Source organism: Cydia fagiglandana, chromosome 16, assembly GCF_963556715.1.
Source record: "Cydia fagiglandana chromosome 16, ilCydFagi1.1, whole genome shotgun sequence".
Lineage (NCBI taxonomy): Eukaryota > Metazoa > Arthropoda > Insecta > Lepidoptera > Tortricidae > Cydia > Cydia fagiglandana.
The window spans coordinates 7,529,463-7,547,963 of record NC_085947.1 but is presented as its reverse complement, the minus strand read 5'-3'; the positions used below and the strand labels follow the sequence as shown (position 1 = coordinate 7,547,963).

The 18,501-nt window shown below is 42.5% G+C and overlaps 1 protein-coding gene and 1 long non-coding RNA gene across 2 annotated transcripts in view; one reads left to right on the top strand and one right to left on the bottom strand.

Moving 5' to 3' along the window:
• Nucleotides 1-189: 189 nt before the first annotated feature.
• The window catches only part of LOC134671829 (zinc finger protein 608-like), a 175,881-nt gene continuing 157,569 nt past the window's right edge, over nucleotides 190-18,501 (bottom strand). Inside the window, exons 5-14 of the mRNA XM_063529672.1 lie at nucleotides 12,635-12,722; nucleotides 7,465-8,182; nucleotides 6,526-6,735; nucleotides 5,636-5,740; nucleotides 4,626-4,927; nucleotides 3,480-3,660; nucleotides 2,626-2,706; nucleotides 1,389-1,571; nucleotides 633-780; nucleotides 190-339 (exon numbers count right to left, since the gene is read on the bottom strand). Of these exons, the coding sequence (XP_063385742.1) occupies nucleotides 278-339; nucleotides 633-780; nucleotides 1,389-1,571; nucleotides 2,626-2,706; nucleotides 3,480-3,660; nucleotides 4,626-4,927; nucleotides 5,636-5,740; nucleotides 6,526-6,735; nucleotides 7,465-8,182; nucleotides 12,635-12,722 (2,078 nt within the window). The 3' untranslated portion in view covers nucleotides 190-277. The remainder of the gene's footprint in view (nucleotides 340-632; nucleotides 781-1,388; nucleotides 1,572-2,625; nucleotides 2,707-3,479; nucleotides 3,661-4,625; nucleotides 4,928-5,635; nucleotides 5,741-6,525; nucleotides 6,736-7,464; nucleotides 8,183-12,634; nucleotides 12,723-18,501) is intronic.
• LOC134671882 (uncharacterized) overlaps nucleotides 7,991-18,501 on the top strand; it is a 274,843-nt gene continuing 264,332 nt past the window's right edge. Inside the window, exon 1 of the long non-coding RNA XR_010099281.1 lies at nucleotides 7,991-8,005. This is a non-coding gene — a long non-coding RNA (uncharacterized LOC134671882). The remainder of the gene's footprint in view (nucleotides 8,006-18,501) is intronic.

The window sequence follows — 18,501 nt, the reverse complement described above, 5'->3', positions numbered from 1 at the left end:
ATCACAGTGTTCAAATTATGGCTACAGGCATAGAGATTAGATTCGAATTCGAGAGTTCACGAAAACGGCTACGGGCGCGGTTAAATTTATACGAATTCGATAGCGTTCAAGGTTCGCGGGTCACTTCACTAGTCACGTTCGGGAGCTCGGACCGGGGGAGGTCCGGGGTGCGGCCCGGTCCGGCGCGGGTCCGGGTCCGGTCCGGGTCCGGGTCTGGCGGTCAGGCCGGCGCGGGCGCGGGTCAGGCGGGCCGGACGCCGCGCTAGGGCGCGCGCTCTCATTTGGGCGGCGTGGGGAACGAGTTCACGACGGCCTGCGTGCTGGCTAGCACTGCCGCGGCTGCAACAAAATGAAAATAATATGAAGACAAAAGGAGTGAATTATCCAATAGGAAGGGTGCGTGAACTGTAAGAGGCGAGACCCCCCTGTTAAGGTATTGATACAATGGCGCGAAGAGTCGATGTCAACTTTAAATCAGAAATGCCAAGATGCCAATTAGGCCAAGATTGACTTTCGGCACACACGTTGTCTTAAAAAGGCTATTTTGGGAAGCTCAAATGCCTCAAAACCGTTCACTACAGTGAGAGATCTGAATGAAGTTAGAACCTGGGTACCAGGAGTCGAGAACTGACCAGGATAGGGCGGCGGGTAGAGCGGGTAGCCGAGGCCGACGTGCGTGTGGTGGTGCGTGTGCACGTGGCGCTGCGGCGGCGGCGAGCGCGCCGGCTCCTTCGGCGGCTCGGGCCGCGGCTTGCTCGCCGCCGGGGGCTTCGCGTGCTCCTGGACAAATAATACACATACTTATATTAAACTTTTATTTAACAAATAATCGAAAAAGATGATGAAAATGTATGTCGGTTGGAAAAGAGCGTGGTGATGTTAGACGTGACGTCTACGTAACACACCAAAAAATTAACGATCTCTGAGACATCGCGCCATCGCCCTGGTATTTCGCAGGCGTCTCGTACTGTGCACCCAAAACAGATTAACTAAGTACATGATGTGAACGGGACGCGCGAATTGTGTATGCAGCATGAAACATTCATCACACACGAAACGCCGCACTGCTAGAGCGTAGCGCCGGGCCACGCAGCAAAAATGTTGGGATAAGTCATGGCTCGGGTAGAGAGGGTACTGTTGTCGGATGGCTTATGGCGCAGCGGGATGGCACGATGTCGGTCTTTCGTCCGTATATCAAAGGTAGTGGTTCAGCTTTGGTGCGTACGCATCTACATGTGGCTCATTCCATAGTGCGTGCTCTCAACCATCGCATGGCCATATCGCTGGGCCATCGTGTAGAGCAGCCGTAACCATCACATGTCCATCTCGCTGGTCCAGCGCTGGGTCATCGTGTAGAGGAGCCATCAGGCGGGCACCTGCGGGCGTACCTGCAGCTCGTGTATCTTGTGCTGCTGGTGCGGGTAGGCGTACTGCGGCTGGTGCGGCGGCAGCAGGTCCAGCTTGCCGGGCGCGCCGGGGCGCGACAGGTCCTCGGGCGCGTGGTAGCGCGGCACGCTCCAGCCGCCGCCGAACCCGCCCACCAGCATCGGGCTCAGCGGTGCACGATACACCTGCAGAAGGGAGGAATAACGTCAACATACACCCACCAACGAATATCTACGATTGAGTCAGGGATTGACTTCCAATATGCGCCCACAATGGGCACAGAATGCGCGCCCGTGACGTATCTCGACCATCAGCGCTGCCATTTAAAGGAATAAAGGCCTGTGCACACCGGCTTGCGTGTGCGTGACGTGCACGCGTGCGCTAAAATGTTGGAGCCGCACACGCACACGTCACGCAAGCGGTGTGCCGTCTCTCATAAGGATCTGCATACTACAACGCCGCACGCACACGTACACGTCACGCACACGCAGCCGGTGTGCACAGGCCTTAAGGGTCGGTTGCACCAAACCGTCTGTCACCGTTAAAGCGTTCGTTAAATTTTGTTGCATGGGAATTTTCATTAGCACTCTGTTCGAGTGATGTTGATCAGCCTGTTAAGTGTGGTTGGTGCAACTGGCCCTAAGTACTATATAGAAGGCTCAATTTGCATTGATTTCACAGTAAGGCACGCTCCGACTCGAGTTGGTTCATGTGAATAGTGCAAAAAGCCCTGTTGATCAGCGTAGATACTTTGAGGACGCCTTTGAGTTACATACTGGTTTGAAGAACAAGGAAGGACAAGAAATTAATTTACTTGGAAGTAGGGTTGCCAGATCAAAAGGCGCTATTATCGGGAAATAATATCATTTTTTCGGGATTTTGGGACTTAAGTCGGGAAAAGAAACATTCAAATTAAAGTAATTGCATTAAATGTTTTTAAAAAATTAACGATTCTTACATTATTGGCACTACGCTAGACGTGGGTCGCTCGCTCGCTCGACGACAGTTCGATACTTGAAATTATTGGTTTATAACGTGAAGTTGATTTTCGGGACAATTTCCACTTTGTCGGGAATCGGGAACACATGCTAAAAATCGGGAGAATCCCGCCAAATCCCGACCATCTGGCAACCCTACTTGGAAGTGTTTCACAATGTGATTTTACTGGTTAACGTGAGAGGTTCCTGCAGAGATCAGTTCTTGTTTAAATAACAAAAATGTAAAGTTTAAATAACTTACCGGGTCAAAGGGCAGCGCCCCATAATGCGGCCCCTGCATGTATGGCAGGTAGTATTGCGACGTCGGAGGCGGCGGTGGGCCCTGAAACATCACTAATGTTATTTTTTTGCTAACGAATAGAAGGAATAACAAATACATTTGGCAAGGACGCAGAGACAAAATATTGTAAGAATGTCAGAACAATTCCAACAATAAATTACTTTGACATTTTGACTACGGCTCATCATTCTCTTGCCCTTGTCCCATTCACTTGGGGTCGGCGCAGCATGTCTTTCTCTTCCCCACCTCTCTGTCGCCCGTCATTTCATCATTCACTTGCGTTCGTTTCATATCATCTCTCACACAGTCCATCCACCTTTTCCTCGGTTTTCCTTTCCACATTAATTTTGACTACGGCTACTGCAGCCAAATAGATTGATAGTGTCACCAACAACCTCCATAATTAACGTGAAAATGATGTGATCTTAGAGACGTCGAAGTGTATGTTTAAGCCCGCGTAAGAGCACTCAAACAACATTATATAAGATTAAACTCTGCAAATAGGCAATAAGAAACATTTCCAAACGTACCTACTAGCAGTTTCAAAAGTTCGACCACTATTTTCTTTCTTATAGTCCTCCAGATGAGCTAGAGCAGGGGTTACCAAATAGCGGATCGCGGTCCGGATCCGGACCGCCGACCTATTATTTTTTTAAACTCAAGTAGTAACGGACCGCGATGATCATATTATTTTAAAAAGTCGGACCTCTGAAGAAACTGGTCACCCCTGAGCTATAGTGACGCTAGAAGCTCTGCTAAGGATCCAGAGTACTCTGTAGCACTGGCGAACAAAAACCAGAGAACAAATGTCTGACCTGCGTCTCAGTAGTGGGCTTCTGCCCCTCCTGCTTGACCTTGACGTCGTCCTTCTTGTCGGGGTTGTCTTTGGGCGGCTTGGCGCTGGGCGGCGGCCGCCCGCCCGCGCCCGCCGCCGCCCCGGGGGGCTTCACGTCCATGCCCGACTCTTTCCGACGCTGCTCGAGGCTCATGTAATATCTAGAATGAGGAACGATAGGTACAGTCGCCATCAGATATATCGGAGCCGCCGAGGTGCTCAATAATATCTGAACACGCACTCTAACGCACTAACAATAGCGGCGTGTTGACGTGTTCAGATATTTGTGAGCACCTTGGCCGCCCCGATATATTTGATGGCGCCTGTACATGGTGATGGTATTCTCCCTAAAGGTGTCTAGAACTGTCGACAGCGCAGCGAATGCACATGTTGACGAAAGGGTTCCTAACTGCTTCCGGGCATTACCTAGTAATAGAGCGGGTTCAGTGAGGGAAAAATTCGCAAAGCCAGTTCTGTGGGCAGAGCACTTTCGTGATAAATAATCGTTTTAATTTCAGTAAGTACCTACATTTACAAAGTATTAAAGGACATTGAGAAACAAGAAATTCCCATCATAAAACTGTTGAGTTTCCATTAAAAATCAACGATCTTTTAATAGTTATTTGTACAACAAGAGATCAAAGTTTGATATTTCTTCGAGTGCTTATTTTGAGTCCCGTGCAAGCGAAAGATTCTATAATAGATTCACGAGCGTAGCGAGTGAATCTAATTTAGAATCTTGAGCGTAGTAAGGGATTCAAAAGCGCACGAGATGTAAATAACTTTGATCTCGTGTAGTACACAAAATTTTTCACCCTAAGCAGTGAGAACATACCTAGAGGGACAGAGATAATAGAACCCAAGTATATCGAACTTGTATTAGACCCCGCATGTTGAAATGACATTTGACTATGAAAGTCACTTGAATGACATTTTGTCTCACTCAGTGAGCAAAATGCGATTTTGCTCACTCATACTGTCTCACTAAGTGAGCAAAATGCGATTTTGCTCACTGAGTGAGACAAAATGACTCAGTGAGCAAAATCGCATTTTGCTCACTGTTTTTAAGAAGCAAAGTACCCTTGTTTGTGCTGCTGAGGTGAAAAAACATTTGTAAGTAACTTACCTTCTGAGATCCTCCTCTCTCGCATGCGGCGGCCTCTGGAACGCATACGGCCCCATCTGCGCCTTCATCTCAATGCTCTCCTTCAAGATCTGATGCGTATCATTCGGCCGCGGCGCCTCCTTGCCCCCCTTCCCCTTGTCTAGGGGGCTGGCGGTCTTGCGCTCGGACTCCTTCGCCTTGTCGTCCAGCGGAGCGCCCGGCGGAGCGCCCGGTTCAACGTTGTAAGGAAAATTCGGCACGTAGTTGTACGGGTAGAAGTGCTGCGGGAGGACTTTCTGGGGAGCGTTCTCGGGTTTGCCGTCCTGAAAATAATGGAAGTTTTGAAATGCGCATGAGTAAAGGTAAACGTACTAGTGCTCATAGCGGTCCCAGTACAAGTCATCTTGAAACTTAAGTCCTTGTCAATAGAGGTGACAGCAAGGTGTCATTTATTGGGCATTAACATGTCGAGCACTAGTACGTTTACCTTATAAGGCTCGTAGAGCTACTACATAGAGATGCCAGTTTTTAGATACTCATCCAAGGAAAGGAGAAAATAATGGGTGTTGATTAACGATATCAAATAAAGAAGTAATACTTTTAACACTATTGGACCCATCTATCACCATTTCCTGAGCAGAATACCTAAAATCCGAAGTTTAGTAAGGATTGTAAGTGTAGCGTAAGCATACAAAGAAGTAAAACAGAAATGGTTGGACCAAAAAAGGGGGACAATAACCAAGGAACCGCGCGTAAAACAAATACATTAAGTATATCAACGATGAGGACGGTGGCTTTGAGGACACAGGTGACAGAATGAATACAGAAATAGCGTAAGCCGACTGCTTCAAAGGACCAATAATAAGTTACATATACTGCCCTCCTAAGCCGAACGCTATCTCAAAAACAAATGATTTTGAAAATGGAACTCTCAGTAATAGAAACTAAAGTATAAGTTAGCAATGAATTTTCTTTTGAGATAGCGCTCTTTGGCTTAGCAGGGCAGTATATATATTCCTCAAGGTGAGTACCTTGAGGTCGGACTTGGGGTCCTTGCCGAGGTCCTCCTTGCCCTTGTCGGCGGGCGGCGCCGGCGGCGCGTGCGTCGGCGGCAGGTACGGCGGCTGGCCGTAGTACTGCAAGGTGACACTTTGTTATTGCGATACATCTGGCACAAAACACTCAAACATCTAAAATCGTGATTTCTATACAGGGCCATTTTTGGACCGTTAGCCATATTGAGGGAGGTGATAGGTAGATCATATTGAACAACTTTTTCTATGGGACTAACCGAAATCCCAAAAAAAAATTTGGCCTTCCCATAGAAAACGTCGACATTCACTCAACCAAAATGTATGAAACGGCCAAAAAAATTTGCGATTTCAGATTGGGTCCCATAGAAAAAGTTGTTCAGTATGGCCTACGTAATTACATCGCACAATATGGCTAACGGTCCAAAAATGACCATGTATTTATGTGCCATAAGAGTGTCCCTCTTAGTTGATTGTGTCTCGACACCGATACGTATTTTAATAGCCTAATTATTCCTAGGTGACAGACGCGCCTCCTTCTCTTCAGACTTGCTATTAAAAACAGAATTGTACTACGTCAACTACGTTAGTTAATTCGTTAGACATTTGTTTTCCCTTTACCATCGTATTTTCTCGAAAACGATCGTATTCGTCATGCTACTTCAGTCAACCTCAGTACTATTTGTACCGAGACTGACTGAAATAGCAAGACACGGACGTTTCCGTGAAAATACGATGGATTAATAATTATGCACTATATCTAGTAATTGTAGCTACAATTGAACTAGGTAATCTAGTCGTCTCAGTATTAAATCATTAAACCGTGTCAAAAAGACCAATTTGAAATGGCAACCTTGTCCACTAGGGATATAAATATGTATAAATGTAACCTGATGATAGACCGGGAAGGGCCTGTGCTCGGCGTCGGCGTCGGGCGCGCCCTCCGGCGCGGGCGCGTCGTCGGAGATGTCGGAGTAGGCGGGCGAGCGCGCGCCCGGCGTCGGCGAGCGCCGCCGCCGCTTGCCGGGCGACTCGTCGGGGGATTCGGCGGACTTGCGTTGGCTTTCCTCTGTGGGCATTAGCGCTGAGCGCGGTTTCACCTGGAACCACAGAAGAAATAATAGTAGGTACTACCGTACAGAAAGGACACTTCCTACAAAGACAAAGTTTGACAGCGATTCAGGATCGAATCATGCTATTTCTTTCTAATATATAGCACTATCCCTTTCGGCTATTTAGGGTTGTCAAAATTCAAGTAATTATCTTATCTGTGGTCGTGCACGCACAAGGAAGTCAAGTGGTGCCAATCCTAATAATTGCTCGGAGCAATGCTGAGCCGAACGGAGCCGAGTTTGACCGAAGTCAGGAGTGTCTCCCCACTGCTGGAAGCGATAAATTGTTTCCTTGTAGCTTCGTGACGAAACGTGTACCACCGTTCCGGTAATAACTGAGGACTCGTAAACTTATTTGCAAAGACGTAACATATAAGGTGCACGGTGCACTGATGGTCGTGTTGCTGTTAGCACAAAGCTCGCTCTGAGAAGTGCCACATAATAGTATATTACTACAGAGACCAGGACATAGGGGATTGTCGGCGTAGTACTTAGTTATCAGACTAAGAAGACTAAGAAGTGCCTCCACAGCACTTTAATCGGTTCAAATAAACGATATTTAAGGCTCCGTCACACAGGCGCGTTTTTCGGGCGACGCGTGAGCGGGGCGCGCCGCTTTTACATATATAACGCTCACGCCCCGTCCGGAAAATGCGCCTGTGTGACGGAACCTTTAGATGGTAAACATTTAAGTTGTTATTGAACTAAAGTTTTTACCTTAAATTGAGTAGGTTGTAGCGCGGGTAAGGCTTCCGGCGGCGGCGTAGCGGGCGGCGGCGGCGTCGGCACGCGCTCGGCGGGCGGCGCGGCCGGCGGGCTCGGCGCGAACTCCTCCGCGAACCGCGGCGCCGGCGACTCCACCTCCGGCTTCTCGGGGGACTTCTCCGGAGACTTCTCGCTCTTCGCGTCGGGGGATTTGGCAGGAGTTGGTGATTTGACAGGGGTGGCCGGGGTCGCGGGTTCAGAAGGCGGCCGCGCTGGCGACGCCGGTTCGGGCGGGGTCTCCTCCTGCTCGGAACTCGAGCCGTCCTTATCGTCGTCGTCCGGCGAGCCGTGCGCGTGCGATCTGTGGTATTTCAAACCGTTCGCGTGCTTGTACTTTTTGGAGCAGTTGGGCTCGGGGCACTCCAGGAGGACGGGATCGGGGGGCGGCGAGGACGGCGTGGGGGGAGGGCGCTTCGCTTTCGGCGTCGGCGGGCGTTCCTCTGCCTCCGACGTTCTTTTCCTTTTGTTGTCGGGGCGGGGCGGCGTGAAGGGTGTGGGGGAGGGCAGGGCGCGGCGGCCCTTGGCGCCGCCGTTACGAAGCTTGCTGTGCACGGAGGAGCGCGTCTCGGTGAAGTTGGTCATGTCCGTGGGCGCCGCGCCGCGCCCGCGCTTGGCGCCGCGTCCCTTCGGCGTCCGCGCGTCTAACTCCTCCGTCGGCGAGTCGCAGAATCTGGAAAAAAGGAAAGAGTTGTCTTTTTATATTGGCAATATAAAGGGCTTACAGCTATATTAACCCTTCGGGTGGCAGCACCTCCGGTTGAACGGCAGGAGAAATGGCGCGGCCATTTTTTAAATATGCCTTTGCGTGGCAGAGGCCGCGAGAAGGTTCGGTCATAACAAGCCCGTAATTGGCAGAGACCGTCTCGCGGCATCTGTGCGACGCTGCATTTCGCGCCTAAAATAAAACCGTTAAAACTATGCCTTGCTTGCTCACTCTTGCAAGATGCATTCGTCAATAAACAAGGATAGTATTCCCTAACGGTCGAATTCCCGCGTAAAACAAAGTCACGCGCCAAATTCGCGATGATCACCCATTGAGGCCCCGCCACTTGACGTATATTTTTCCAAAATGGCTGCGCCACTCAACGGGCTTGTTATGTCTGTCCTCCTCGCGGCCACCGCCACTTACCGTAGAGACCTCGAGGAGGACAATGCCACTCGAAGGGTTATATAATGCCTGGTTAATATGTGCAGATGTGCACACCAATCTAGGTAGGCATCAATCAATTTAGCTATACATGTAATTATTATAGGACTTTTAATACATATTAGGTACAAACGACGTCATGTCACGTCTATATGTATACAATTTGCAACAAAATGTTTTATCTTAATTTAGGCAAAATTATGTTCTTAATTTTACAACCATGCCATTACAGATAGTCTACTTATCTCAAAGCTACAAAGCAGGAATTTATTACACAGGTATTATTTTAATCCCCACACGCAAGGGCCCAGAGAAATCTTTTACGGCTCTAGTAAAATTAGAACGTTAAGAGCTCTACGTTATTATCCTCTTATATTTTATGGGAGCCTGGTCGGCTGCATCTAGTGATGTGACCTTAGGCATATTCCCGGGAATATTGATCTGTTCCCGGGATTATTCCCCAAATAAGTAGAGGCATTGAATACGAAAACGATAACTTCTTGGACTAAATGCTTTCTTTTATTGATGAGGAAATGGATATTCCGATGTAATACTATCTACTTCTTTTGTTACTTATGCTTTTTTTTGACATTTAGATTTTATTCTAGAAATTCTAGACTAGTATTTATTTATACATTTTTTTTAATGTTTGACGATCCTTTTGTAAAATTCTTAGTGTTAAATTTGATATGTAACTATAATAATCCAATGTTATTATGGAATAATATTAACATCAATAAATTGCTCTGATTATTAGATTAAGATTAATTACGATTCATAAGAGCTTGTTGCTAGGCCTACATGAATAAAGTATATTTAGAATTTGAATTTTATTCATAAAATATATGTAGTTTATTAATTTAGATAGATTTTAATGTAAATTATATCACGATTTCGATATCACGCTTGAGATTCTAGTGATGTTTTATAATTTATTTGCAGGCATCGTACATCTTCCAGCATTTTTGGTGCAGCAGAGTGGTGTTAACGGAATAGGTATAAATAATTTCAACTGATATGGTAAATTAAGGTTAATATTAACGTAATTAACGCTAATTTATCATTAGGGTTGAAATTATTTATACCAATTCCGTTAACACCACTCCGCTGCACCAAAAATGCTGGAAAATGTACGATGTCTGTTGATTCGTGACAATAATTAGGCAATGTCTCGGAAAATCTTAATCTTTAAACTAAACATGGAAAATTCAGTAAAAATCACTATACCTACACTCGTTATTGGCATTATACTTCGTTAACATGGCACATTTATATGAAGATAATTAAAATAACCCAATATTAGGAGCATAGGTTTTTGTAGGTTACCTATATTACCGGAAATATCTCCTACTAAGGAAAATGTCCAGGCACGTGACATCCCTAGCTGCACCTATTTTAAAGCACGCTTGTCGCGCTAAGCCTTGATAAATTAACTCCCGTGTAATTTGAGCACCAGGTGGATTTTAATGAAAAACTTACCGACTCCCCCACGAAAACTGTTATTTGTTACGTTTTTTACGTTGCGCACAAACGCACTTACACGGGTGTGTGGGCAAGACAGCGCTATGCACGTTTATAGCAATGTCCCGTTCGCGCACCGCAGCGAGCGACATGCGGATTCACGCGGATCCGCATCCAATATGAAGACCGCCATGTTTTAGAGGGTTCTGTTCTGTACCCAAAGAGTAAAAACGGGACCCTATTACCAAAAAGAATACATATGTATGTCTTTGCTATTACTAAGACTCCGCTGTCCGTCCGTCTGTCTGTTTGTCACCAGGCTGTAACTCATGAACTGATAGCTAGATAATTGAAATTTTCACAGACGATGTATTTCTGTTGCCGCTATAACAAAAAATACTAAAAACAAAATAGAATAAATATTTAAATGCCTCCCATACAACAAACGTGATTGTTTGCCGTTTTTTGCGTAATGGTACGGAACCCTTCGTGCGCGAATCCTACTCGCACTTGGCCGGTTTTTTTTATCTCACTCCCCTTTGCTCAGTGCACTTATAAATATCATTATTGTTTTGTTGTTTAATTATTTCCGAGTGTTTTTACATCGTAAGTACCTATAAAGTTCATCTGATAAAGAGGCCATTATGTCTTAATAGGAGAATATACGTAAGTACTTATGTTAACAAAAACATGTTATTGACACATCGTATAGAGACGGTAATTAAATAATAATTGGTAACGTACTTATTGCGTACTCGTTGTATTTTTAGAGGAAGTATTCATTTCGTAAGCATTCCACCTCGTCTGTTCATAAGTCTTGAGACGAATGTAAACTCAAATAGTTCGATTATTGAAATGATATGATTACATTAATATTTTTATTTAATATGTTGGCATTTAAGGGGTTCCGACACCCCGAAAATGGTATGTTTACATGGCGGGAAAGTATTGGGAGTAAAATAAAATTGTAATAGATGAAAGATATCAAATTATACATCGAAATATTGAGTAAATTCTTGGACTATTAATGGTGATTAAGCAATATTTAATTACCTTGCTTGTATTGTGGTAGGTAATGTAAAATTGTACTTAGATGTAAATCGTAAATGTTACTTGTTAAACAACCAAAATAATCACTGCCATGTAGCAATGTAAAAATATTTACCATAAACTAAATAACATCAAAGGAAAATCCAAATCCCAATATCATCCGTGTAACTAGTAACACACCAACGCATTCCTGAGCTGTGTCCATACAATGTATCAACTAAAGGTGCCCCTGAGATTTCGAGCGAAATGGATGCCCGGAGGCGATTTCGAACATTCAAAATCTTAACGTGATTTTATATTGATTTGTTGTTACTCGTAGGATATGTAGGTAAAGATACAACATTTGTAAATACAAGCCAAGTTGAGCTAAGATTTTTCAAAATCAAATAAACCGGATCCTAAGCTGCTATTTCAGAATCTTGCCGAGCACAAACTAACCAAAATAAGTCGCTCCCCAATTACGCATATATTTTACAAAATCTTTAGCTCACACATACTGGTTCTAGTTCAGATGTAGGGATGGGAATAGACAGGTTGTTAAAAATGGGTCGGTCACGGTCCCACGATTTGTTAACCTTTTTTAAGCCCACCTTCTTTACGAGTCCAAATGTTATCTAGCGCCGGGCCCTCCGCCCCGATTTGGGCTTAAATAACTTACTCGTATTCATCTCTTTGATCCGTAACTATTTCAAATAGGATTAAGATTCAATATTTTTTAGATGGACTGGCAACAAAGCCAAGATTGCAAGATTGCTGAAATGAAAACCAATAAGTTCCAAGCTATCTTCTATTTCGCCCAATCATATTATCCATATTGACTTGGGCTCAGAACAAGCATATTTGCGCAAGCAAGCCTAACCTCCTATCCTCATCGCTCACCAAGCGCCATAAAAACCAGTATATCTATGGCTGTAAGATTCTCAGTAACAGTTAATTATCAGGGATCCTAAAATACCGGTCGTGTAATAAAATGGGAATAATTCTGGCCGGCAGCCAACCAGTGAGCTCATTTAGGTCAGGAGGAACCGCGCTATGGCGTTTAAACAAATTCCTGTTGAAGAACTGGATTTTAATTCAACCATAAAATGCTGACTAAACAAACAATTAGGTAAATTGAGCGCGTTTGGTACTTGCTTGCATTTTATTTACTTATTACATATTTATTGAGAAAAATGCTGGAAAACTTGGATTCCTACTGAGAATATTTAGGGTCCTTAAAGGTCCTAAATTTACTTTCTCTCACAAGTCCCACAGGACAAGCCATGTCGAGTGTGGCGATCATCATATACAACTCTGTTTTATTATACTTTTGAATTAAACATATTGTATTTTGAAAATTGTACTCTATGAGGCACCATCCATCGGTTCTCTCATGAGTATTTTCCAAAGTGACGCGCTTATTGAATTCAGCGCCTTCTATCTGTTTCGCAGCATAGAAACTGCCGTATAAAAATGGTAACTGACCGTGGTGGCGCCCAGTCGTGGCGTGTGCAGTCTAGGAGAGTTCCGACGTAGGTCTTGCCGCGCCACGTCACGTTGACCACCAACACGCCTGCAACAAACACATATTCGCTTGAACCGATTCATACACATGTGGGTAAAGGGCACAGCTTATTGTTGGGAATATTTGTTTGTTAAATAAGTAGATACCAGTGGCGGCGCGTCCATAAAAGCCGATTCCTACCGGCTTGCCTGTTTTTGGACGTTTGAGCAGAGTTGTAAAGGAAATATGTAAGCCAAATTAGCCCCGGCTTGCCTATAGATATATTTGACGCGCCGTCACTGGTAGCATCTTTCAGAATGAGATGGTAAATATTAGGAACAATGGTAGACCTGACTCTATGCACATTCAAGATTTTAAAAACATTGTTTTGTTGGCAGTCAAAGGCGCCGTTAATAAGGCAACATACACGAGACGCAGAAGCAGCCAAGGTTCCGGCTCGCTCTGAAAACAAGCGCTTGCAAACGCTTGTGTTTAAGTATAATGTATGGAATTGTATCTATGACAGATGGCACATCGTTAGAGCATTTTCCGATCTCATATCGGATGGGAGGACTTTGCCCAACAGCGAGACACAATGGGCTCTGAATAATAATATCGGATATACCACAACGAACTAAAATTTTTGAAACTGCTTGTTTATACATATTTATATGAAATGCTTATTTTTCAAAGTGAAAAATTATAACCGAAAATTAAGACTAAGTCATTGGGCACTCTCTTAGTAGCTGCTTTTATTCAGAGGTCATCCAATATCGGATCGGAGAATGTAAAATCGCTCTTACGTTTCATAGAGAGTCGGAGCCACGGTACGATTTGGCCTTTAAAATAGGAGATATAGATAATAAAAATCTACAGAACTAGAAAATGGCATAATATTGTATTAGTAGGTATTACCTACGCTACGACAAAACACAAGTACAAGTGACATAACTACGAGTGTAACAGCAACTATGACATAAACATTCCTAACAATAGGTTTCACAATTGCATTAATTATCTATGTAAGTGCATATTTTTGGATAGATCGATTCTTGTATGTACACATATTCAGCGAATTCGATATTTACATGTAATTAGTACGTTTCCAACATCATGAATTAACGAACATAACTACATATTTCAGAAAAGATTTTCTATTTAATATGTCTGTTAAATTGTATGTGTATTCAATTTGAAACCCTGAATTACTGATCCTGCAACGTCTATTTTTATCGTGAACAGGCTTCAAAAGATTAATTATGTGGAATTGTGGTCGAATACACAAAAGCATCTACACATTGCTTCATTTCACGTCAAATTCACCCACGTCTCCCGCAGAGCGCAGAAAAACTTATTTTTTTCATAAATCCCCGATCCCACGCCATGAATTCCTAGATAAGATGCTAAACGCTGATCCTTCAAGAAATATCGCCTGATTTTCGTATGAATCGTAATAAATGTTCGGCTCGGTGATCTTCAATGTGCCAGACGACGCGTGGCTTCGGCTTTCGGTATCGCCTTCTTTATTTTCTGATACTAAGTATGCAGACAGAGAGCAATGCACCATTGCTGCACAGACTACTAAAATATAAATACAATTTGAATATTAAGATTTTATGTAATACCTATTAACATTACAGCTTTTTCAGATTACTTCGAACATATAGTGAGTGTGGTAACAGATTAAATTCAATCTTTTCTTTACACTCGGTATCTCGTAAAGAATCTTCTTTAAATGGGAATGACTCAGAACGGGTTTTAGTTTCTTAAGTTTTGTACATAATATTGTAAAATGTATCGACTTGTATTAAATAAATGTAATAAACAACAATTAAACAATGGGAAATCCTTCTTCATCACTTATTTAAAAATACATGAATTAATCCAAAATGACATCGTCATAAGACGACAGGTAAATATATGCATAGTAATTAATACTTATAGTTAGTCAAAGCATCAATGATATGAAGGGATTAGTTTGAAAGTATATTGTCAATGAACAGTGCCGCTGAATTGCCGCTTTCACCACAAATCATCGCTAGGATCGCTTATCTCCATATATCAATCGGCCTGTCAAACAAAGGGATTGCAATTTGACATTAAACCGAGCACAATATTTACATAAAAGAGCTTATATGCACAAATCCTTGTCAGTTACCTAATAACAACGGACACAATAGCCAACTGAACGGATATTCTTATCGACTATCAAAGTGCGAGCGAGGCGAGATATCAGAAAGTCCAGAGTAACATGATCTAACGTTTCCTAACAACTATGCATATTCGAAGACCACCTAAATACTGTTCCGCCCGACACTTTCATTCGCGTTGTTTCGTGAGTGGAATTCTACCCATATCCATTGATTGTCCTATCAAATGCAGCTATCTGCCAACCTACAAAGGAATATATACTTTATCGAAAGGGCATACGGTATTAATTTAAGCAGGTGCGCAGTATAATGGTCTACTCACACATGCACGGCCCGACTCGTCTCAAGTGCACACACCCGGCAGATAATAGGATGTGTTGGGTATTTAAACGTTTGTATTGGTTCGTTATACGATCAGCGAAGCGACTGAACTTAGATCAAAGATTATACGTCTGATAACTCTGATGAGAACACTAATTAATGACAGGTGTTCTATATTCGCTGCTATATCTAATTGGATTGAAATGTTATATGCTTGACAAGGATATGCTCACAAGTTTATTTTTACGTATTATGGGTTAATTAATATGAGTTTGTCAAACAGCCAAAGTCTCATCCCACACGATCTTAAATAAGAAACAAAGTCTCTGTGGTTAGTAAATAAATTTAGAGTGTGATTATTGTGAATGGATTTATAAAAATTAAATTAGACACAACAGACAATACTATTAACATTTTAATTAATTCAGTAATCATAGAGATTTGGATTTTTAATTTAAGAGAATATACAATGGCCATCTTAGCCTTATTTGGAAAACGTTTTCCGTTTGATGGCACAGTATGCTTTAGAAAAAAAAAACTCAATAAGATTGGCGCTGTTCCAGCAAGAAACTAAATTAATTGATTGTACAAATAGGTCATAGAAAATTACACCAAAAAAGTAAGAGCTTTCCTGCTGATTAATAATCTAACTACAACTTAAATTTCATGATAAAACATTAACAAAAAAAAAATAAACAAAAAAAATATCTCTGGCCTTAACAAAATGCGGTGTTTACAGGTTGACCAAATTAAAAATATAGCCAGCTTATTCCACTGACATGAAGGTCTACTTTTCCTTGTCTTACATCGCTGATAAGTTTGCGGGCACGAAATTGATGCAGCGAAGTATTGATGTGGGGTCAGACCAATTTGTCACGGGATATTTGCATGCATGGCCGGTTCGAATCGGTTCCGAGAAATACTGGCCATTTTGTAAGTTTTAAGGGAAGTGATGGGTCTTGTATTCTTGATAAGGCTTATAAGTCTTGAATTTTATCTTGTATAAATACAAGATAGAATGGTTACGTACAGTTAGAACTTTAATAATGAAATCGAAATGCGAAGTTATTTCAACTAGGTAGTAATAATAATGTCAATGATGTAACTATAAGAAAACCTCTCACTTAGCTAATAATCTATTATAGTGTAGATTAGGTTAAGTCAGTCCATAAATATTGTAAATTTTATTTATAATAAACAGTTTATTATTTTTGTTTTTTTTTTACATTGCACATTTCAAAATTTTTAATAAAAATCTTGTCCTACTATACTGAAATTGATAAAGGAGTGTCCTCTTAAATGTCCTCGATAATCACTATCAAAGAAAAAAGTTTTACAGAACACGGTTTTTTAATTAAGTAGGTACCTAATTGTCAGAACAGGGTTTTATAAGTATCAAATTGTCATGAGGAGAAAAAATAAAAGGCGAACCAGGCACGAAACAGAAACAGTACACGTTATATTTAATTAAAACATACTCGCTAGTATTTTTACCTAGTATTTATCCCTGTCACATCCGCTGGCAGCCGCGGCACGTACGCTGGAAGTGCCGCGCGGCCTCGGACGTGACTCGGCCTGCATATTCATCCCAACCTTATCGCTAGCGTGCTAACTTATGTAAATTTAATTAATCAATTTCGACCCTCTATTCATACCACATTTTTGTGCCTTAACTCGCTTGCGGAGGTAACTATTTTGGGCTGCGGTTATTCTTTTGTTTTCATGTTTATGTTGGAACACGTTTTATAACAACTAAGGTTATAAATGGTTTTGCAACACCCATTGTAAGTATTTGCATGTTATACATTCTTTCGATACGCGTGCATTGGCAGTATTTAAGTGCCTCCAAACCGGGTGTAGCCGTGTAGGTATTGCTTCTTTTTCGTAAGGCCTTACGAAAAATAAGTAGAAAAGTCACCGAACTGATTATGAAGATTAATAAAAATATGGACGTACGATAAACCACAGAATTACATAAAAGGCAATGCGGACTATTTTCGTAAAAAAGCGTTGAAATCTTGCCGTAAGTGAAACACTGACAAGATCCAATTCACGTTCATACACCAAAACAAAAAATACGTTTAACCTCTTTTCAAACATCTAACATTTTCGGGAAATTTCGTCGGACAGCGTACAAATTGAGATAAAAATGGGGGCATCGGGCGGTCAATCCCTTTTAATCCCCTTGAGGTTTGGCCGTTACCTTCTCTTAGGTAAACGTGCCTTGGGCAGCCCGAAATTTTGAAAGAACCAGTTTAGTACGATACCGTGATATAATTTGCAATGACAAAGTGTGTCAATGTCATCGTTAATGTCAAATTTATTGATTATAATGAAACTTCCTCACTTTGTTTTATTTAAATAAGTGCAAAAGGTTGGCCTTTACTTTTGACGGACTCTTGTTCGCCTCACATAACCACGCCCGCGCTCGGTACTCGCTTGTAATAAAGCCCCTGAGTATTTTAATATGGCCGCTCAAATACCTGAGCCAGCGACGTCCTCATTGCGAGAGGATTGTTCGGGCCTTACCAAATAGGTACTTTATCGAGCGGCAATTACAAATGTATTTGTGGAGTTTGATACGCTCTTTGAAGCGTTCCGAACGGTATCTCCTAATTGATGGTTATTTATTTTTTAATAATCAGCAGTGATTAAATAGGTATCTATGTAATAAGGCTAACAGTGTGTTTGTAAAATTAAGTGTTATCGATTTTAATCTCATAACGTGTCCGGCTGTGGTAGCTCGCCGTACTAATCTCTCCATCCTAAAAGAGTTAAATGTTAAGCAAAGACTTTCGTCGATTGTGCAAGTGCGAATACTGAAAATGTTTGGACGTATCATCCGCAACGAAAAGTCGATGGAGCGGTTGGTGGTGCAGGGTAGAGTGGAAGGTCAACGTTCTCGCGGCCGATCTCCAACAAGGTGGACGGATCGGATCTCATAAAGTCCACGACGAAATGTTCCCTGACTGAGTGTGCTCGGAGTGCCAGAAACAGAGAGAGATGGAGGAGTATCGCAACAGCCGCAATAAACATAGAAAAGGACAACCCATAACCACGACCACTCTGACAAGAGTGTACGACTAAGGAGAGGGGGAGAGATTCTATATGAAGACAGAAAGAGACCAACTAAACGGAAATCAATGCATTGTATATTTCATACTTTAATAAAAAAGGTAATAAAATTTAGGTACTAATGTAGTTATATCGTGCGTGTATTACATCTTAAAAATATTAATAGTAAATTTCACCATGGCCGGCGGAAAACCAACTTCATTATAAATTCTTAGTTAGTAGTTGTACGAGTGTAGTTAACATGTATTAAGGCTTGTAATAAAGGCCTCATTCACGCTACACTCACCTTCCCAACAATACGT